General features: G+C 46.7%; 2 protein-coding genes across 3 annotated transcripts in view; one reads left to right on the forward strand and one right to left on the reverse strand.

Annotated features, from left to right (window-relative positions):
- Nucleotides 1-439: 439 nt before the first annotated feature.
- LOC135822230 (autophagy-related protein 101-like) lies at nucleotides 440-7,928 on the reverse strand. The gene is made up of 9 exons (XM_065334952.1): nucleotides 7,561-7,928; nucleotides 6,409-6,445; nucleotides 4,943-4,983; nucleotides 4,258-4,347; nucleotides 3,968-4,066; nucleotides 3,322-3,430; nucleotides 2,404-2,450; nucleotides 2,054-2,179; nucleotides 440-1,352 (listed from the first exon to the last, which is right to left on the reverse strand). Exons 1-9 carry the CDS (start codon nucleotides 7,588-7,590, stop codon nucleotides 1,272-1,274), a joined length of 660 nt encoding a protein of 219 aa, XP_065191024.1. The 5' UTR covers nucleotides 7,591-7,928; the 3' UTR covers nucleotides 440-1,271.
- Nucleotides 7,929-8,114: 186 nt separating this feature from the next.
- The window catches only part of LOC135822234 (2-amino-3-ketobutyrate coenzyme A ligase, mitochondrial-like), a 35,599-nt gene continuing 21,586 nt past the window's right edge, over nucleotides 8,115-22,127 (forward strand). Inside the window, exons 1-5 of one of the 2 annotated variants that reach the window (XM_065334955.1) lie at nucleotides 8,115-8,277; nucleotides 11,852-11,959; nucleotides 18,919-19,061; nucleotides 20,360-20,449; nucleotides 21,865-22,084. In XM_065334955.1, coding sequence (XP_065191027.1) covers nucleotides 8,253-8,277; nucleotides 11,852-11,959; nucleotides 18,919-19,061; nucleotides 20,360-20,449; nucleotides 21,865-22,084 — 586 coding nt within the window. In that variant the 5' untranslated portion in view covers nucleotides 8,115-8,252. The remainder of the gene's footprint in view (nucleotides 8,278-11,851; nucleotides 11,960-18,918; nucleotides 19,062-20,359; nucleotides 20,450-21,864; nucleotides 22,085-22,127) is intronic. The other variant, XM_065334956.1, reaches the window with a different exon arrangement.

Genomic DNA, 22,127 nt, shown 5'->3' on the forward strand with positions numbered 1-22,127 from the left:
GCTCTCACAGCCTTTGGTGACAAAAACATCGATCAATCGATCTTTGAATGAATGGACGTATGCATCATTTCCCCGTAGTTATTATGTATACCGTACCTGGTTCTACTCACGAATGTATACTCTACTCTTGTAGAGCTGGTTGTACCTGCCAAATAGGACACTTGCCCCACAAGAAGGTGCATGATGTCCATTATCTTGTATGCGCATACATCCCGTTTTACTACTGAAGAACCAGGGAGTCGTAAAATACCGGCATTTTACGACTCCCTGAGAAGAACCAACAACTGTACATGTGACATCAAGAGTACATAACCTGGGTTATGTACTCTTGGTGACATCAAGAGTACATACGCTTCAGGGAGCTTATTTTACTCTTGGCGACATGGACAGGCGGCTCTCGCTGTGGGGTTTACAGACTCGTGTTGTGACACCAACAGGATAAACGATACAACAATTTCACATGCTAACAAAGTTCTGATGGATAAATAATTAGTTCCTTCTTTAATTTAAAAAGCAGATACTAGTAAAATAGAAGATAGAACGAATCAGCTCGAGAGAATGACCTGAAGTCAAGAGGAATACATTGTACATAACCACACTGTCCTGCTGAAACTAGAAGATCAAGAAACAGTGAGCATACTCAGAGACTGCTCAGAGATGATAAACAGACAAATGCTAAAAACAGGAGAGCACATTGTCATACAAAAAGTTGGGCATGTTTGATGGGACGTGTTCGGCGTGTGTCAGTGTGCTCGACTGGGCCAGTCCGGGCGGTTCGGTACCGAAATATAACAATCTGGATTCGCCAGTCGACTGCACCATATCACTAGTATGGAGTTTTTTTAAACTAAAAGATTGCAGTGCCATGCCTGCAGCAGTGTTGATGCATGTCTAGGAAACGGAAAACTAGCCCTAGTAGTAGAAGCAGCTTTAAAAGCAATACGTGCACAGCATGATAGCGGGTAGAGTAGTAAAGGAAATATGGGCTGGAGAATAGTGTAGCACCGTGGAGTGGTGGCATTGAGGATAGCCTTAGTACTGAGTGGGAGGATTGATAGTCACCGGACTGGGAGTAAGTGAAAAATGGGACATGGCACAAAACGATTCCAAGAGGACACAAACACGCACACACACACGCACACACGCACACACACACACACACACACGCACACACAGCACTGTGGCTATACCAAGGGAAGGTCCAACAGAACGGCACTGGCTCCAGGACTGCCTCAAGCAATGCTGTTCCAGGATTGTCTCAAGCAATGCGGTCAGGCAAACGTGCCCCTCACAAGCCGTCCGAACGCCGTCATCGTTCCTCCGCTGGGTTCTTCACCAATGTTAAACACAATCTGTACAGGAAGGGAGATGGCACATAAACATACTAATATGATGAGTAATATCCAGTACAGTACATGTATTAAGGCTTAGAAAACACAACAGTGCTGAACACTATCTGCACAACAGTGCTGAACACTATCTGCACAACGAGAGAGACAGCACAAATGCACACTATTAAATGAATAGTACACTACCTAGTAGTACAATGTTAAGACTAGGCGCGGGATCCCGGACTTGGAGTGATAGTCTCTCTTGGGCCGGGGTACTCTAATTTCAGAAATTTTCGGTGCTCAATATTTTCGGTATGAGGGCAAAAGGCCAGGTTAGGTGAACAGAAATTTTCGGTACAGAGAAGCAGTTCCCTATTGGATTATGTGTGTTAGTGTTTGTTCGGTGTATTGAAATTTTAGGTATGAAACAGATGCACCGAAAGTACCGAAAATAAAAGTACACCGAAAATTTGTGAAATTACAGTATGCGTGTGCCACAAACAAACATTTGATTTCACGTTCGAACTTTCCAACTCTTACAAAGCACGATGGAAAGCAGCTCCGTTTCCAAACTCATTTCGACGCACTGTGCAATGCACCCAGGCGGATTCGACGCACTGTGCAATGCACCCAGGCGGATTCGACGCACTGTGCAAGGCACCCAGGCGGATTCGACGCACTATGCAATGCACCCAGGCGGATCTATGTGTGCTAATAACTACCTGGTGAAAGTAGGGTGAGACGTCGTCGAATTGCGAATCAAACACATAGTTGGCGTCCTTGCCATCGGTGAAAAGCGGACAGTGAGCTGTGCCCATCTGGGACAGGGTATCTGAAATATCCATGATCTGCAGAAAGAGAAATCACACACACACGCACGCACACACACACACACACACACATGCACACATTCACAAACGGAATGAGAAGTTTCCTAAACTTGCAAAGCGCAACGCTTCATTGTACCACTGCGAGATGGCCCACGACACACCCACACATGTGCTTCAGAGAAAGGACAGAGAGCGAGAAGCAAAGCCGTCACTGACTCATTAGATGCATTTTTAGCTCTTACCGCTGCTGACAGATCTCGTCCAGCTTCCACACGTGATGCCTGTCGCTCTAGACAAACCATACAGGGAGAAAAACGCACAACATGAAGCTATGAAATCCCAGTGAAAAGTAAAATTTTCAAAAGTTTGAGGGAGTTGGAAGCGCGAAAAGTCAGAAGAAAAAAATTGACTGTCACCACCTGGACCCGAACCAGGAACCTTCGCTTACTACATGTATATGGCCAGCAAATTAAGGGAGCATCTCATAAGTTCGCATTTTGTTTCTAAACGTAACGCATTTCGAAACAGGGGTAGGGGGGTAGCGCCCATTTCGGATAGAAAAATGACAGTTCGCACATTTTCTGGATGTGTGCAATACAGTGCTGTGCTTGTGCTAGACCGCTTCAGATAGCAGGGTACGGGTGTTTTCTAACCCTTGCACTACCCATGCAGGCTACTCAGAGGTGTCAAATGTCACACCAGCCTGATCAAACCGTGTACCTGCCACCTGGCCAGCTTTGACAGTACAGTCGTTGTGGAGTAACTCTGTTTATGTGTGTGTACATGTCATTGATTGAACTAAGACTGTAACCAATACTTACTTGTACTCAGTACTGCCAGTAGATGTGGTACTACTGTATGCCATTCACTTCCACACTAGCGTCCATGTCCATGTACTTGAACATTGTACATGATTGTGCATACCATGGCATGGACATGTACAGTACAGTAGATCTACACTGAAAATGTGCGATAAGACTTTCAAATAGTGGGGGGAGGTAGGGGGGTAAAGTCTATTCGAAATGCGTTACGTTTACAAAAAAAGTGCGAACTTATGAGATGCTCCCTAATGCTCTACCCAAGCAAAATAAAAAGTAAAATTCTTGATATTAAACAAGTGAATATTGCACAAGATTTGCTACATATTCTGCCGAGCTTACCACTGTCACTGGAACATTCCCGGAAATTCACCTCTACCACCCATTCTTCCCAGTTGGCCTGCGAGGCGAACCAGGTGCCTCTTGATTTTTCAAAGAATGACAGGCGAATCTGTGAAGAGGAGGAGGAAGAAGAAGAAGACGACACCAGACAGGGATAAATAGTATGAGAATGCGCTACAAGTACTTCAATGTATTACTACTCTAGTAAATGATTTGAACAGTCCACCTCTCCACACTGCACTCTTGCTGTCCACCTCTCCACACTGCACTCTTGCTGTCCACCTCTCCACACTGCACTCTTGCTGTCCACCTCTCCACACTGCACTCTTGCTGTCCACCTCTCCACACTGCACTCTTGGCCGAGTTCGTCGCTACTTCTAAATTACTACTCTAGTAGGCAAATAAAATACCAGCCAAATACCAGCCAGTAAATCCAACCTCATGACTAAAGCAGCACGAGGGAGGGGGGAGTGCTATGCGTCCCTAGCGACATGAACACTAGTCTATGCACTTGAATACGGTGCTACTTCCTTCACGAAGCACTTCGGGCAGGTCAGGTTGGCTTTCCCCCGAGCCATACAAATGAGACAACCCGAGATGTGCCCAAAGGTAGGAATGAAAGCAAGCATAACCCACTGATACTGACCTCAGCGGATCGCACATCCGGCCTTGCAGCTAGTGATGCTGCAAATGTATGAGTTCGCTTCTTCACACTGTCATGAAGCTGCGGTGACGAGCAGCGTGCCTACGCAGAGAGAAACACGCCGGCATGCACAGTCTAATACGGATCAAACACATTGACAAGTCACATTCAATAGAGTGCATGTGCATGCGTGGTGTCAGAAGCGTTAACCGGTCTATAGCTGTTCTTGAAGACCGCACGCACCGTCCAATCCACTACAGTACAGAGAACAACTTGCATGCTCCTGAACTTACGAAAGTTGACTCGACGTGATCACACCGCTGGTCTTCATAACCTACAGTACCAACAGCAAACGTTTCTCCGTCACTTTGCCGGAACACCATCTGCCAGTCAAGCAACAAACGAGGAACACAGCAGTAAATCACTTGACACTACACACCTTACTGTGTCTTGCCATGCCAGTTCTACTTGTAACGTAGAACAACACATACGACTCAGCATCCAGTAGAATGTACAGTAAAAATAAAGTCAAGGCGACCACTCTGATAAGCGACCACCTGCCCTAGGGGACCACTACAACCAGGATCAAGGGATGCTATTTCCAGTCAAATGACGCTGGATAAGGCGGCCACCTGTGCACGAAAGTCACACTTGGAAGGTCCCTTGAGCGGTCGGCTTAGGTAGGTTTCACGGTATGCATACGCGCATTGTGAAATAAAAAAGAACAAAAACCAAAAACACAAACAAGAGCATGGACTCGTGGAAGTGATCCCACACGTTAAGTACCCAAGACACACACACACACACACACACACACACACACACACACACACACACACACACACACACACACACACACACACACACACACACACACACACACACACACACACACACACATGGACTTAGCTCTATACACCACTAATTGACTTGCAAGTTAGCTAGTACAACTGGTATGTATCATGCACTCTGACTCACCTTGGGCTGTAACCGGCGAAAGAGCACAGTATGGAAGATACCTGCATGGGCACAGAAATTCACTGATATTAAAGGGGAAGTTAAGGCCAAAATTAAAATTTCACCAGTTGTAGTCTTCGGGGTGCTGAGTCGAATGGTCGTGGTCCGAGGAAGCTGAGACGCTCCCTTCCTACTTGAATCCCAATCGAACTCGCGCACTTCCACCGAAACTGGGTGACTGCGCCCTACTAGATGGGGATTTGTATGCAAAATGTCGCTAAAAGCGCCATTTCGTTCTTATAAAAGCACGGATGACCGCGATTGGCCCATATGTTGTAGTCTTTTGGACGCTGAGTCGACTGGTTTTGGTCCGAAAAGGCTGCGATGCAGCGTTCCTCCTTTATTCCCAATCGAACATGGTTGAACAAGCGGTCACGTGCTCCTGGGTGCCCAAATCACCTGGTCACCACGCCAGCAGGCGACAACTTTCACACCAAGGTTCAACTCGAGTTCAACTCGAGTGACAGGACTGCACCCAAAAAAGGTCAAACAGGCTAGTAAGTTGTACCCTGCAGGCATGGTGACCAGGTGACTGGCGTACGCAGGAGCACGTGACAGCTTCTTCAACCATGTTCGATTGGGAATAAAGCGTCTCAGCTTCCTCGGACCACGACCATTCGACTCAGCACCCCGAAGACTACAACTGGTGAAATTTTAATTTTTGCCTTAACTTCCCCTTTAAGCAACGACTACAAAATACATAATTCAAACGAGCGGGCTCACAATCCCATCATCACAGCAAAATGCACCGCGAAAATGAATAGGGATCCAGCACTGTCCAGCACAACCCTGTGCAAAAGAGTCCGAAAGACATACATTTGATGGACTGAGGGTGCCTTTCCTTGGTGTGATGCCATGATGATGGCGTCATACGTGCAATCGCCTTTAAACGGGTCATGTGAAATCACCCCAGTACGCCTTTCCTTCCCAGATTGAATTGGATGTGACACCGTCTAGCTATTGGAATATCATCCTGCTCACAATGAATTTGGTCAGTAAGTTTGTGTCCTTGCCCGGCATGGCAGCCACCACACCGGGTCACTGGCTCTGTGTGGATGTAGAACGATATTGCAGTCGTGTGCCAGCGCCATGGTGTCATTAACAGTGCACTTAGTATGGAAACTTAGTATGAAAATACACCCTCAGAACGCGAGGTCAGCTCACAGCAGAGCACCGTCATTCGGGCTTCTTGTTCAGGGCAGTGTTGGACAGACCAGAAATCTGCCCGAATCTAGTACATGTATAGGGCAAAATCACCAGTATCTGCACGATATCCAGTTCTCCTATAGTACCAGTCAGCTAACCGTGGCTGTGGCAGATACAAAGAGATGTAGTGGTCCAGAGAATGGGGTACATCAACAGCCCCCCCCCCCCCCCCCCCCCCGGTCGCTTTCAAGACGATACAATTACAGTGTAAGCTTACGTACCGAGTACACATTCTTCCACCTGTCGTTTTTCCAGAGTCTGAAGAAGACGAAAGCAGACAGAAGCATTAGCAGCAGTGCAACAATGTACATGGCAGCAGCAACAGCAGCAGCATTAGAAACTTTGAGTTTGGCACTGCAAAGGTCAAAGAAAAACTGATCCAGGTCATATTGTTTAGCCCTACATGTATATCCACCGGCTACTCACAGTTTCAGAGAGGCTGATTAGCCCTTTACTGTCCGATTAAAATGTATACAAGCCCACGCAACCACAAAATCTGAAACTAAAATGAGACGTAACTTTGGTTTGAATTTGACGATTTCCACGATCTTGGGCATCCTGGAAAGGTCTTGACGAGACGAACGCAATGAGCCCACACTCGGCGCCACAGGATGCACTGGTCCAGCGCTGCAAGCCAGGGAACGCGCAAAAGCGCTGAGCTCACGCTCGAGATCGATCTCAATCCACCATGTCACCCCTGTTGCTCGTATCGAGCTCAAATATTTTCGTAGAGACTCCCGGGAACCTACTTTTGAATTTGAATCGGTGTAGCCTTGCCAACAGGTGACGTAAACAGGGAAAATCCCAGCCGTCGACATGCGCGTCGCGCTCTGAACGCACTTTTCCTGGGACCAGAATTACGAGTACGATAACTCAGCAACCGCTGTTCGTATCGCTTCGGGAATTGTTCGAGGCGACAGCTGAGACTTTTCTCTTCGACCTACATATTTCGATCTCTCCAAAAGACCTAGATTTGAGCAAGTTACGATATTTTCCAAATGCCTACCCCATCGATCCCATTGGATCGATGCTTGTATGTACGGACAGTAAAGGGTTAAAGAACTATAATTATACAATAATAAGTATGGACACTCACAGCTCCATGCATGTTTTCATTTGGCTACATATTTCCTGGGAATCAGCTAAGTTCTATACAGGCCTGTGACAAGACCAGTGTTTTGTTAAACTCTTCCTTCTCAGTATTGTGGAGAGTTGGAGCCATGTGCACAGGCTCACAAAGTCAAAGACAAGTTGCAAGAGCTACGTGCATGTGATTGGAGATGCTGCCGGCATAATTATGTACAAGTCATTTTGTATCCAATCATACTTTAGCCAAGCAGTTTTTCTTAAAAACAGAACGAAACGATACTTACAAGGCAAGTTTTGTGCGTCCTGCAGTTCATTTTTCAACGATCCTCAGGTTTCCTCCAACTATACACACTGGTAGCAAGTAAACTAAACTGGGAAATGGCCAGGATACGTACACGGACCAAGAAAACTCCGCAAATTATTGATCTCCACAACAATAATGTTTATAGGGCAGAAACAAAGAGAAGTAATGCTACATCTACTTCCACGTCAGGCTCCAGTGCTTAGTTCGATTTGGGATAAGAAATTCAGGCGTGGAGATTGGATGCTGAGCAAGCTAAATAATCTGCTTCCCTGCTGTTCTGGAATAGGCTGAAGTTGTGGTGGACTTTGATGGACGGCTCGTATCGTTTTGATTTCGCAAGAGCAAGCTGCAAGTGAGTTGAAGTGAGTCAAGTGACACCTTCAAAAGCTTCATGAATCATGAGTACACGGTTACGTCATCATTTCGATGGCAAATGTTAGGCATGACGTCGTGCAGACTTTTTTGAGTTTTGAAACTTTTGACTTCTGCATGCATGCATGCTGTCTCCACTCTTCGTTCCAAGATTTTTCTGCTTTCCTGTTTTCCTGTACCATGTGTACTGCATGTATTGACAGCAACATAATACTCTTCTTTACCTTGACATCAGTCAATCTTGTTTCCGACTTCTATCGAAGCTGAGCACGGATCCAAGACCATTCGTATCTCATTGCCATGGCGTTGTTTGCATCTCGCTTCGGTGAGTACTAGTGTGCTACATGTAGATCACAGTCTGAATCATGTTATGACAATTTCAGGAAATGAAATGAAAATATCACAGAAAAGTATGTTGAATAAGCAGAGTACAATCATGTCTCTTCCGTTTTGAAAGACAAACAATGGACACATGGGAAAACATGTTCACAGACATGCTGTTTTTCTGACCACTGCAAAGTCACAACTCATTTTCCTCTATCGCCAGGTTGCACATTACGAGTGCATTATAATAAGGAAGTTGTTGCATACTGTTACGTAGTGTATCTGGTTTTCTGTGTTAGATATAGGGTGTACTTGAATAGCTATTGTCAGTCTGTGAGTGCAGTAAGCGAAGTGAAAACTGTAAGTGCACACTCCTGATGAAAGCACTGGGTTACGCAAGCGAATGAGTACAGCCTCTGAAACGTGGAGCTGACGGACACTAAAGCAGGAGTCATCATACACAGCACGACAACTTGGATTACACGTCAAATCCTGGTCTGTCCAACCTTGCCACCATTCCAAAGAAGGACACCCAGAATACATGTCCATGTACAAAGGCAATAATTATCTCCCATCATGTAAATGTTAGTTGTCTGATGATTGCCTTAGCATTTAGCTACGTGCATAAAACGCAGCGTTACAACGTATTTAATTGGTGGAACCATTCTTTTTGACCTTTGTCCCATGTAAATGTATACAAGTGTGTCGGTCTGAATCAGGACTATCCTGCGCAAAGCAGGGTGGCTGCACAGCCTGTATAGTGTCAATGTCGTACCTTGTGTTTGAGTTTGCTCTAGTTATACACGCACACCGCTATCGTCGAGGAGAACTTCCCCCCAAAATGAAAATGCCAGGGTCCGTACTCTGTAATGTTTAGCCTTAGGGTGATGAGTCTAGGTCCAAGGAGGCAGAAATACACCATTTGTCAGATGTTGCTGTGATGGTGGGTGAAGAGCCGCAGTCGAGTCTTCAAGCCGTTTGTGGCCCATCGAGTAGCGGAGATTCAGCGTCTCTTCACCCACCAGAGGACGTTGGCACTGTCAGACCACAGTGTGACTTTCTCGATGGGGATCTCCTGGGTGGCTGCAACTGACTGAGCGAGTTGTGCTGCCATCACAGCACCTTGCAGCTCGAGACGAGGGACAGATACGACTTGCACAGGAGCAATCTTGACACGTGATGCTACGAAACGAGATGAAATGTCACCACCGCTGTACTCCACTCTGTAGTACGCTACCGCGCCATAGGCAATCTGCGATGCGTCACAGAATACATGTAGCTCGACTCAATTGTCTTCTCGTTGCTCTTGAAGACACCTCGGGACTGTAACATTGGACAGATCCGACAACTGCTGCAACCACTTCTTGATGCGCGCATTGATGCTGTCTAGTAGTGGGTCGTCCCAATCATATCCACCAATCCAGATGTCTTGCAGTATCTGTCGACCGAGTACTATCACAGGCGTTGCCATTCCCAGCGGATCGAACACCGTTGCCAACAACTTGAGGAAGGTACGCTTTGTGAAGTCTGTGATGTCCTCTGGCTTGCGAGGCTTGAAGCTAAATTCATCAGTGACTGAAGACCACAGTACTCCTAGCGTCTTCACACTTGACAGACTACCCGATTCGAGATCTACGGTATCTCCTTAGCGAGATCTTCTGCAGGAATATGCTGCATTACTTCGGGCGAGTTAGACAGCAACTTTCGAGCTCGCATTCCAGCTGATGCCCACATCTGCGACAGCTCATGGTACAACTCAATAGCGTCATCTGGTGACTTCTCAGAGTACGTGGACATGGTGATCGTATCAGCTGCTCTTGGGTGCTTGCTGCTGTGATTGCGCGCGTGTTCCTGGGACACATACTGTGCCAAGAATGGCAAGGCATTCACATCAAACACGACACGTGTGAACTCGTATTCTTCGGGCTGCATGGCATCATCCAGGTTCCGCCACAGAAAGCGTAGACATGGCCGGTCTTCTTCTTTGACTTGAATCTGCAGGTACATCTCTGCGATGTCGCAGACCAGAGCAATGGGGTGGTGACGGAAGCGCAACAACACGTCTAGCAGTGATAATTGCAATTTTGGTCTTGTGTGTATCCTGTCGTTTAGCGACACACCATTGCAGGATGCTGAGGCGTCGAACACAATCCTTGTCTTCGTTGTGGTGCGATCTGCCTTCACAATCACGAAGTGTGGCAAGTACCACGTCCGGTCGGGCTCTGCCTCTTCTGGGAACACCTTCCGGATATACCCCTTCTGGAGGTATTTGCTGATAGTGTCTGCATAGGACTTGGCTACGTCAGGCGCTTCTCGGTGTTGCACAGGACTACAAGCCATAGCATAGTTGTCTGGCAATTCTGAAACTGCATCGTTCCACAAAATGCCAACGGTGTAGCGGCCATCACTGTACGTAATGTCTGCCTTCACTATTGCTGCTTTCTCGTCAGGTGAGAGAAGTGCTGCATTATGCACTCTTTGTGATCACATCATCGGGGACAGCAGCTGACAAACCTGCACCACTGAGATCCTCTTTGTGCTTGGCAGATTTTCCGCTGCGGATAAGGACTCTTCCTCGAAGTTTCGGCACCAGGAGCCCTCGGTAATCTCTTCAGTACCGCTGCTGATTCATGGCAGGAACTAGTTCCACCCCCTTTGTTTGAATCGCTGCTGGACAGCTCCTCTATTGCGTGGCTGCCTGTTGCAGCCATCCTCGGAAACGGCCACCCAAAATGTCGAGAAACTCACAGGTTGAACAAGAAAACAACTCTACATGTGCCTGGAGTTCTTATGCCAACAGAGTTTGTGCTTGGATCTGTTCTGCATTCGGAGCTCGCAGACTTTATCCGCGATGGAGCTCACTTCCGTAAACAAGCAGAACAGTTCAGGCCGCCGTGGAAGACCAATATGGCTTTTCAGGGCTACCAGAACAGGGATTCTGCAAGATTCCGTGACCGGTAGCGCACAGGGTTACATGGTTCCGTGACCGGTAGCGTAGTCTACGGGGTATCGTTTTGTTTGCCTTTGCCGCTTTGGGATGACAAACAAGTACGTGGGTCAGAAGTTCTGAGTACTGTAGAAGTGAAAATGCTACTTTCTCTCCCAAAACGTAGGTTTGTGCGGGTGCACTGCCGTATAGCGAAAACGTGCGAAAAATGCTTCTTTTAGTGCTAGCATTATCCGCCGATGCCTAGTCTATGGTTGCCATGGATACAACTAGGTAGCCATGGATATTGCATGGTTTTGAATATTCGGAGTATTCTTCGTTACAAGTGTATTCGGAAAAAAGAATATTCGTTCGCTTCATTGAGTATTCTTTTCAGCCCTAGTCACTGCATGCATGCATGTGTGCATGTGGGTATGCCAACTCTGTGAGTCACACACTCTAGAGGAGTCATGCAATTACCTGCATGTCTCGAGGAGTCCAGGACGGATTGTATTATTGAAAGTAGACTATACAGTTGCTTTTGTGTTGTTCTAGACCAATTATCTACCCAGGCATTTCTACTAGGAGTGTTGGAGTGTGGCTAAGTACTTTCGCCTTCTCTGCTTGTTTCCCCCCGTGTGCTCTGAAGCAGGTGGCTCGACAGTGCGTGGCCTGGCAGCGCGATGCTTCAGCTGCACAAGTGGTACATTCAGCAGCGCCAGTGAGCCCGCTCGCCAGCAGTTTGAGGAAATACTCGGTGAGTGTTCAGTTGTGTCCCCTGGCATGAGCAGTAGAGGGTTGGAGGAAAGTTTTTTTGGAAACTGCTGCTTATGTCTCGTAAAGACGTGCGTCCTTGATCAGATTGGCAGCGGCGGCTTTATTCGATTCATTGTCGCACTTCTAACTACTTGCATGCCATTCTTGATGGGAGTGGAGGAGTCGTTGTCTGTTGAAAAGACTGTGTTGTTGGTGCTTAGAGTAAAGCATTTAAAGATCAGCGGCAATATTTAGACTGGAGGTTGTCACACTCATACTGCAGTCATTCTTTAGTTAGTAAATGCTAATTCAAGGATGATCAATTGGTGATGGCCTGATCAATGCTACTTTGTACTTCGAACGAAGTAGTCTGACGCAACTGTCCAACTCTTTGCTAGAATGATGTACTGCACGCAGCTACATACTGTAAGACATGTTATTATAACGAGTCGCAAATTTAACGATTGTCCAAAATCCATAGGTTAACGGGAACATACGATAACAATTCTGCAGTCTTCACTCTTCAGGCATACCTGCTCATATCACGTATGTGGCCTTACAGCCTCAACAGAACTTATTATAACGAGGAAATGTAACTCGTTAAAACGTTAGATTTGGTTCCTCGTTATATTTACATGTTTTACAGTATTGTCTTTGTCGACGTGTGTTGCAATGTATACTTTAATTATTGCATGTACTTCACCCAATGTACCGGCAAGACACCCTTCTCGCCAAACAATGCGGGTGTTTAGCAAGACGAACTTCGTGTTCGCACTACAATGAACATTGAACTCAGTGATGGAATTCACATTATGATGAGGCTTAGCAAACATAATTCGCACTTGCATGACGTTGACAGGTCGCACATACGTACAGGTAGTACAACATAGTAAATTATGACTGTCCCAATCCCAACGCGAATCCGCGATTCATGTTTCAACTGCTTTTCCGAACGAATCATGCGAAAGTTCGCAATCCAGTTCGCGAACTGAAAAATGTACACAAACTCGAACGCGACATTCGCGATGCTAAACCTCCATTATGATTCTGTAATTCCTATCAAAAGTAAAATCGTTCTCCAAGTGTTATGAATACAGCGTGTGGCTATTTTCAGTTATGGTCAGAATGTGCAATGTAGATTCTTGGTTGGAGGAAAGCAAATCAGCACACGAAGCACAGAAGCCATATAGTTTCGACTAGGCCTTTCGTACTATTACTCTTCGAGTCGAATACAATGGTGATTAACAAGGTAGCAAGCAAGTCCTTATAACCGGCACTTTGGCGGTCAGAGCAATGACATAATAGCACTTTAAAAGATAGCGCTAGTGGCGCCAACTACATATTTGGCGGTCAGAGCATTGACCAAATAGCACTTTGAAAGGCAATGTGCAGTGTGTTTGCACTTGGTGGTCAAGCTGATTAACCGAGAGTTTCTACACACCATGCATGCCGGGAACATCGTGACACCAATGATTGCTATCTACAATGTATTTTAGTCGCTGGTTAGCGCTGGTTTCTACAAAGCGCCAAACGTTCGTCTTTTGCTGCGCGCAATTGTACGCTGTCAAGAGTTGTACTGGTTCACGGCGAGAAACTTTCGTGATTTAATCTCTTCAGTTGGATCATATATTGTCCACACCCAATGTTGAGAAGAGTTGGAGGTGATTAAAATTCTCCCATGGGTGATGGTTGCTAAAATAGCGAAAATCTATCAAAACGTTCTCACTTTGCAGTAGCTGTTTGGGTGTTGCTGTTAGGTTTCCCGCCTGAGATAACTGTTAACCCTTTAAGAGCCGCCCCATACTTGAATGCGTCGTAAACGACGCATTCAAATGCAAAACTTCAAAAGATCGTAACTCAGTCCAATCTCGCTCAAATCCAGTAATCGAAATATCCAGGGCGAAGAGAAAACTCTCACCTGTCGGGAGAAACAATTCGAGAAGCGCTGCGAGCTACGGTTCCTGAGATAAATCACTCGTAAGTTGAGCCGCGATCGCGGCAATTTCAAAAGCGCGCAGTGCGACTTTGGTATTGAGAATTTTGAGACTTTTCGCCACGCTGGTTTACTCGAATTTGCACGGGTTTCACTGTTGATATTGTCAAGAGTACACGGCGAAAAAATTGGAACTCCACGATCGAGCAAAATGAAATATCTGGAGCGGGACGCAATTGGACGCATTTGGGGCATTTTTCGTACTGTCGCTGCGATCTAGCGCTGGATAGACGGTGTGCTGGCGATCATGATCGACCTCATTCTCTTCCACTCGCGGAAACCTTTCCAAGAAGCCCTAGATTGTGAGGATTGAGTGAGTAGAACTGAAGCTATGATCCAAGGAACACGAAAAAATGCAGAATTTTGAAATTTTCCTGTGGCTCTTAAAGGGTTAACACTACATGCACATGCACATGACTGTATTCTGTAGTGTTGACACGTTTAAACGCGCAACACCATATAATTATGCCTTCTCCGCTTTAGTAATTATACCAAGTTATAATGTCTATTATCGGCACGGCGCGTGACATTTATCCCAGGCTACCTCTGTCCTTGGCGGATATGGTGTGGACCAACATGTTCCTACGTTCACTTCTTGTCCCGTCAGTGCACTGAATGTGTAGTCCCTGGTAGCAGGTCTTTGCCATTCTGTGAGAGTGTCCAGTCCAGGGCAGTCCAGGGCAGGCTAGGTATTGTGTTTGTCAGTGCTGCGACCTCAGGACCAGGGCATCTGTGTAGCCTGTTCAGTGTTGCAAACAGTTCATGGACCTCACTTACCTCAGTTTAATACCTCACTCAGTTACTAAGTTGTATTGTTCCAACTCCTTACTAAGGTCCTGTTCTGTGGAACAGTCGCTGTGATAGCATGCAGGAGGGTGAAGTCATATGCTTTGGTGAGCCACACAGTTTGTGTTACCCCTTGTGGCTCTCTGTCGTGTTGTCCCAACTTGCTACACATGTACGAGCAGCCAGGTTGGGGTGTAACGACTTTGGTAGCGCTAAGAAATCATCAACACCAACGGAAATATGATGCCGCATCCTAGTTTCAGCATGCCAGGATTGACTACTGTAAAAGCCATTATTCTAACGAGGCGCATATATAACGATTTCCCAAAATCGACTGGTTTACGTGTACCAAAGGTAACGATTCCCACTTATTCTCAACGCTCAATAGGACAGTTTATGTATCGATTTCTGTATAACAATTTTTATTCCCGTAGCTATGCAGAAGACGTTACTTCAGTAACGTCTGGCGCTAGCCAGGGTCCACACAGCTTTAATTTGGTATTTGTTTGTTTGTGTGTTTGTTTGTTTGTTTGTGTCACGCCTGGCGCTGTCCCGTATCTGTCCCGTATCTGTGACTACAAAGGCTCTACAGGATTGTACATAACAGCTGTCCACAATATTTGCGGGCTCCTGTATCTGTCCCGTACCGTACCAATATTCGTCGTATTATGCTTACGACTCCCTGATGTAGAGTGGGATTTGGAAAGAAATAGGGAGACGAGGAGGAAATTAAATTAGAAAAGACGCCGATTAGGTGATAGGATGCGTCAGCATAAACATACCTTGGAAGAGAGATCCCGTCGTCTCCAAAATAAGCGTGACCGAGCGATTCAGTGCCGGTCACAGGAAACGTCGGAAGAGAGATCCCGTCGACTCCAGAACGCCCGTGATCGGTAGAGTCCGGCGGTACCAGGCAACGTCAGGACAGACATCCCGTTGAGTCCAGAACGCCCGTGATTGGCAGAGTCTAAGCCGGTCCCAGGAAACGTCAGGACAGACATCCCGTCTAGTCCAGAACGCCGTGATTGGCAGAGTCAGCGCCGGTCCCAGTAAACGTCAGGACAGACATCCCGTCGACGCGCAGAAAAACTAAATCTGCAGCCTCTTTTGCCGTCGAACAGGATACGTATTTATATAGGAGACTGTAAAGTTATGTAATGTCCAAATTTCGACGTGAGCAGCAGGTCACTCGCGTTGATTTTTTCGACGTGCGAGCCAAATAACGCGAGCTGAACTTTCGCGTCGCAGACATTCCGTCGACGCGCAGAAAAACTAAATCTGCAGCCTCTTTTGCCGTCGGACAGGATACGTATTTTAGGAGACTGTAAAGTTATGTAATGTGCTCCACAGGCAACCATGCATTCGGCGTCGTCATTGGCTCAACAGGTCAATGTAGATGTATTACTACAAAAAGGCCAGAAAATCCGATTCCTGTATTAAAATCAACTAATGTTCGCTGGCGATTTAATTTCGCTGATTTCGCCGCTTGGTACCAACCGGACAAAGTAAATCGCAGGCCAACGTTTGTCATATAGGCAAATGATGCATGATTGAGCAATGGATGCATGTGAGAGCAAAAATACCGATCGATTTCAAATTTGACGTGAAACTGCGCATCACGTCGGAAATAACGTGCATCTTAGCCTCTCTAATCGAGAGGTTTCTATTTCTCATCGGCCAAAATTTGTTGATTTACAATAATATTTATAAGGAGATAAAAATTAAAGAAGGAGCAAAACAAAAGTAGATGATTATTAGAGAAACAACAATCCGCAATAAATTCTGCAAATATTTTTGCCTAACTCATAATATTCAAACCGATTGAAACGTTTTTGCAATACAGTGATGTAAGGCACTGGGTCCAGATGGCCTTCTGCCTGGTTTCCTCAAGGCCATGGCGTCCTCCTTGGCGCCTTCTTTGGCACAAATCTTCAGCGCGTCTCTTAGCAGTGGAGTGTTTCCTTCTGCCTTTAAGCGAGCCAACATCACCCCGATCCCAAAATCCGCTCAGACTGATGTCTACAACGCAACGAGCTACCGCCCAGTTTCGCTGACGTCGATCCTGTCCAAAGTGTTGGAATCCGTGGTAATGTCGCAACTATTCTGTCACCTGGACTCGACTGCATTCCTACATGATCACCAATTTGGGTTCCGCCCAAATCGCTCCGTCCATCAACTGCTCTCTTTGGCAATTAATGACTGGTGTCTTGCTCGGGACCAGAGCCTGACCTCTGCTGTCGCGTTTGTTGACCTTAGTAAAGCGTTCGATCGTGTGCAGCATCAGCAGCTACTCTTGGCTTTGCACGAGATTGGTATCAGCGGATCAGCACTCTCATGGTTTAAATCCTACCTTTCTGGCAGAGCCCAGCGGGTCCTCAGGTGCGGTGAGGTCTCTCCATTTCTACCTGTCACTCGTGGGGTCCCGCAAGGCAGTGTCTTGGGCCCAACTCTGTTTAACATCTATGTTCGCCGCCTTCCTGCAACTGCTGACACATCCGGGACGAAATTGCTCGCTTTTGCGGACGACAAAACGGTGTACGCATCCTGTCCGACGGCAAAGGAGGCTGCAGATTTAGTTTCCCACACGTTATCAGCACTCGCTACTGATCTTCAGCAACTTGGCCTGACTATCAATGAGAATAAGACTGTTGTAATGTTCATCGCTCCCAAGCGCTCGCCGGTCTGTCCCACGCCCACTATCTGTATCGATGGTAAAGTGCTGACAGAAGTGTCCAGTGCTCGCTGTCTGGGGGTTGTAATTGACAACAAGCTCTCGTTCACACCTCATTGTGATACGCTTGTTGCCAAGGTGTCACGCAAAATTGGTGCTCTACGGCGTTCTTTTCGTCAACTGTCCCCGTGCGCTTGTCGCCTTTATGTGCTATGCGTAATTCAATCTGATCTAGAATTTGCATTTCAATCGTTCTTACCCTGCTTATCTGCAAAAGACCGTGGGCGCCTATTTGCTGTTCACCGTCGTGCGATCCGAGCTGCCTGTGGTGCCCATTACTGTGCTGACATGGACCCCCTTTACCACTCTCTTAAGCTATGTCCTCTGGACCACCGTTTCTTACAGTTGTTCATTAAATTTATCTTTCAGTGTAAAGTAGCTCACCCGGTTGCCAGTTTAGATTCTCTATTTTGTAGGCACAGTACACCTGCTTACACCACTCGCGGCTCTTCTGCAAATAATCTTTCGTTATGCCGATATAAGACTGCATGTGGGTATCGCTCATTGTCCAGTAGGATTGCTTTACTTTGGAATGCTCTGCCCTTCGAAATGAAGTCTTGCAATACGTCTTCTGCATTTAACGCCCATCTTGCCTGCCTTCTTAATGACGGGCCACAATGTACCCGGTTAAAACAGCTCCTTTTTGAAAATGTTTTCGATGAGTGATGTGTCGCTTTGTTTTGCTCTAATTGGTGCTTTTCTCCAATGTCATGCAGTCGTATTTATTCAGCTTTTATTTCTTGTGTACTTGCATACTGGTATTAGTTTAGTCCCACAATCTGCGATAAAATGATCCGCGGTAGCACCTACTCCACTTTTATGTTTATGTATCTATGTCATTCGGATCTTCCCAAGTTGTACAATGTACTGTTGAGATACCGAATTCAAATAAATCAATACCATACCATACCATACCATGTGGCCAATGAACGGAAAAAGACAATTCCATCAGTTCTTATAACATGTACGATGAGCTAGGCAAAAAAGCATAAAAGCATAGCGTAGGGCCCTGAGCTTCCAAGCTCTCTCGTTTTAACGACAGATTTCTCCTCGTTAACTCGTTAGAGTTAGCACTTCGTTATAAATATGGCTTTTACAGTATTGATCTAGCGGAAATAAGGTTTACTGACCTGATGGAGTGCTGTAAATTAAGAATTGATTATGGTCTATCCTGAGCAGCACATCAACTACAATGAATGTGGACCATGATCGAATCAGCGGGCCTTTGTGTACATTCACTATCCAGGCTTCTCTGTGTACCGACTGCATGTAATGCTCTGGCGTGTGCGTATATCAACACTGCTGAGTCATGCCTGTATTATGCTTGTCATGGGAGACTGGGTAATCTGATTTGACAATGTTTTGTCTCTCTGCCAGGGAGCTTCTGGCTATTTTTTTGAATTTTGATAAATTTTGTTGTGTGCTTCCCTTGTGTCTTCTTTCCATGTAGGTAAGAACCTGGAAGACATTGAGGCGGCCGGCACTTGGAAGACTGAGCGTGTCATCACGTCCCGACAGGCAAACAGCGTGCACGTGTCTGGTGTTAGCAAGCCTGTGCTGAACTTCTGCGCTAACAACTACCTGGGCCTCTCGGTGAGTGCTCAAATTGACTTGTAGAACTCCGACTTGAGCCACGTTCCCACATTGCTCGGGTCTTGTGTACACTAGTACCTGCATGAACGTACAGTCCAACTCTTTGTGAGATGACTAGAGCAAAACAGTTGTATAGGCTCTACAAGTATCATTGAGTACCGTTGATCCATACCTCCACTGTCCCCACACTGCAGCCCTTCCTCAGTCCACACTGCAGCCCTTCCTCAGTCCACACTGTAGCCCTTCCTCAGTCCACACTGTAGCCCTTCCTCAGTCCACACTGCAGCCCTTCATCAGTCCACACTGCAGCCCTTCCTCAGTCCACACTGTAGCCCTTCCTCAGTCCACACTGCAGCCCTTCCTCAGTCCACACTGTAGCCCTTCCTCAGTCCACACTGTAGCCCTTCCTCAGTCCACACTGCAGCCCTTCATCAGTCCACACTGCAGCCCTTCCTCAGTCCACACTGTAGCCCTTCCTCAGTCCACACTGCAGCCCTTCCTCAGTCCACACTGCAGCCCTTCCTCAGTCCACACTGCAGACCTTCCTCAGTCCACACTGTAGCCCTTCCTCAGTCCACACTGTAGCCATTCCTCAGTCCACACTGTAGCCCTTCCTCAGTCCACACTGTAGCCCTTCCTCAGTCCACACTGTAGCCCTTCCTCAGTCCACACTGTAGCCCTTCATCAGTCCACACTGTAGCCCTTCCTCAGTCCACACTGTAGCCCTTCCTCAGTCCACACTGTAGCCCTTCCTCAGTCCACACTGCAGACCTTTCTCAGTCCACACTGCAGCCCTTCCTCAGTTGCTTTTACAATACAGTACTGTCGGGCGCCGAAGAGCGGACAACAACGGAGTATTGACCTGCCTGTCAGGGAGCCTGTCGGCTTATGCATGCAGTTTGTACCATGGAGTCATATTCATACTAGTTTAGCATGGGTATGACTCCATAGCTCACATGAGGGATTGAGAGACCGCAGACCGCCGTTGGCGGTGCTAAAAAGACGAAAGCTATGATGGTGGCATCTTTCTTCTTCTTGCTCGACTGCTGGTTTAGTGTCTGCGGTGGAACAAATAGTTATGTCCAAGGCCAAGTGTTCCATTCGATTCTGTAGTAGTATTCCAGTCACTCCATACTTGTAGTTACTAGTACTAAATCCCATATGCTGATGTTGAGAACCGTGTGCTTGTATGTGCTTGTGTGTGTGTGTGTGTGTGTGCGTGCTTGTGTGTGTGTGTGTACGTATGTGTACGTGTATGTCCCCTTGTTACACTGTGTTTCTGTGTCTGTGTCACGCAGTCTCACCAGGATGTGATTGGAGCTGCTCAGCGTGCACTTGACACACACGGTGCCGGCCTCAGCTCTGTTCGCTTCATTTGCGGCACACAGGCAAGTCAAGTCAGCGAATTTACAAGTTTTCTAATTTCAGAAATTTTAGGTGCTGAAAATTGCAGTATGAGAGCAAAAGGCCAGGTTAGGTGAACAGAAAATTTAGGTACAGAGAAGCAGTTCCCTATTGGATTATGTGTGCTAGTGCTTGTTCGGTTATTGCAATTTTAGGTATGAAACAGATGCACCGAAAGTACCGAAAATAAAAGTGCACCGAAAATTTGTGAAATTACAGTACACCGTAGTGTAGTCCGAGTAGTGAAGTTTTGGTGACCAGTGAGTTATAACGTGATGACCTTGTGAAGGTTCTCTAATTCTAGTAAAATAGGCAGGGGTCTAAAATTCCCAAGCTGCGTATAGTTCTGTATGTGCACTACTGGACAGATACAGTACTACTCACATGGCAAAAGAAGGCCTTGGTCGTTTCATCATTGCTGCGGGTAATTGGTGGTTTTTAGTAAAAGACGGAGTTTAGTAGTTAAGTAGGTAAGTTTAGTAGTTTGACTCGGGAGAATGAAGTTGAAGACTCACTCCGCTGCAGCTGTACTTATGTACAATCAACTTCGCTAATAACGACTGCGGATATAACGACAATTCGCGAATAACGACAGAATTTCCATGCCCAGAGCAAAGTCCCATCCAACTGTAATACATATAATGGGACTTCGGGTATAACGACACTTCGCGAATAAGGACACTTTTCTGATGCCCCGCCGAGTGTCGTTATACGCGAAGTTGACTGTATGTTTTTTCCCCAGAACCAGACTGTTCCGATAATGGTTGATTAATATGGTGGTAAAGACACGCCTGGCAATATGGCGGTAAACACATGCCTGCCCACACGCGCTCTCTAGGCTGCAAAGTTATTCTGGCACAGCGCTCTCCTTCTCACCACGACCACCATCAGTTCGTGCCTGGTTAGCGGTATCGAACATAGGGGACGAGACGTACGTCGCAATCGAGCTATGTCATTGCTGTGTCATCTACTACGCACCATGCGCTACCTGATGTACCAGCCTGCTATGTTGGATATCACTAACCATGCATCGGCTAGGCGCCAGGCGCAAACTGATGGTAGTGGTGGTGGTGAGAAGGAGAGCTCTGTGCCAGAACTTTGCACCCTAGAGAGCGTGTGTGGGCAGGCGTGTATTTACCGCCATATTGCCAGGTGTGTCTTTACCACCATAATGACCATACTAATAAACCGTAAGTTTAGTAGTGTTTTCAAAATCCGTGTGGACACTTCATGCAGTGGTGATGCATCTCTTGGCCTATAGCAAGAGTCCTCAACCTCGAAGAGTTTGATGGCGCACCATGTTGCCCACATTGGGTCAGCACAGAGTTGAAAAACACTCGCTCAGTGAAACGCTGAATGTACATGTCTGTGTACTTGTAACCACATCTGTGTGCTGCAGGACATTCACATGGATTTGGAGCGGAAGATTGCCGAGTTCCACTCTCGTGAAGCTGCTATTCTCTACGCCAGTTGCTTCGATGCCAATGCCGGACTGTTTGAAGTGATGCTGACACCGGAAGATGCTGTGCTCTCAGATGAGCTGAACCATGCATCCATTATTGATGGTATTCGCCTCTGCAAAGCACAGAAGCAGCGCTACAACCATATGGACATGGAAGGTGGGAGTCTCTCCTTCTCTCTCTCTCTCTCTCTCTCTCTCTC

The sequence above is a fragment of the Sycon ciliatum genome, chromosome 8, assembly GCF_964019385.1.
Source record: "Sycon ciliatum chromosome 8, ocSycCili1.1, whole genome shotgun sequence".
NCBI lineage: Eukaryota > Metazoa > Porifera > Calcarea > Leucosolenida > Sycettidae > Sycon > Sycon ciliatum.

What these genes read in the sequence shown, in the direction of transcription:
- LOC135822230 (XM_065334952.1), bottom strand. Translation starts at nt 7,590, where the DNA reads ATGAACTGCAGGACGCACAAAACTTGCCTT. An exon ending in ATCACGTCGAGTCAACTTTC is followed by an intron (nt 4,067 to 4,257) that starts GTAAGTTCAGGA and finishes CTCTCTGCGTAG; the next exon opens with GCACGCTGCTCGTCACCGCA. An exon ending in GGAATGTTCCAGTGACAGTG is followed by an intron (nt 2,451 to 3,321) that starts GTAAGCTCGGCA and finishes TGGTTTGTCTAG; the next exon opens with AGCGACAGGCATCACGTGTG.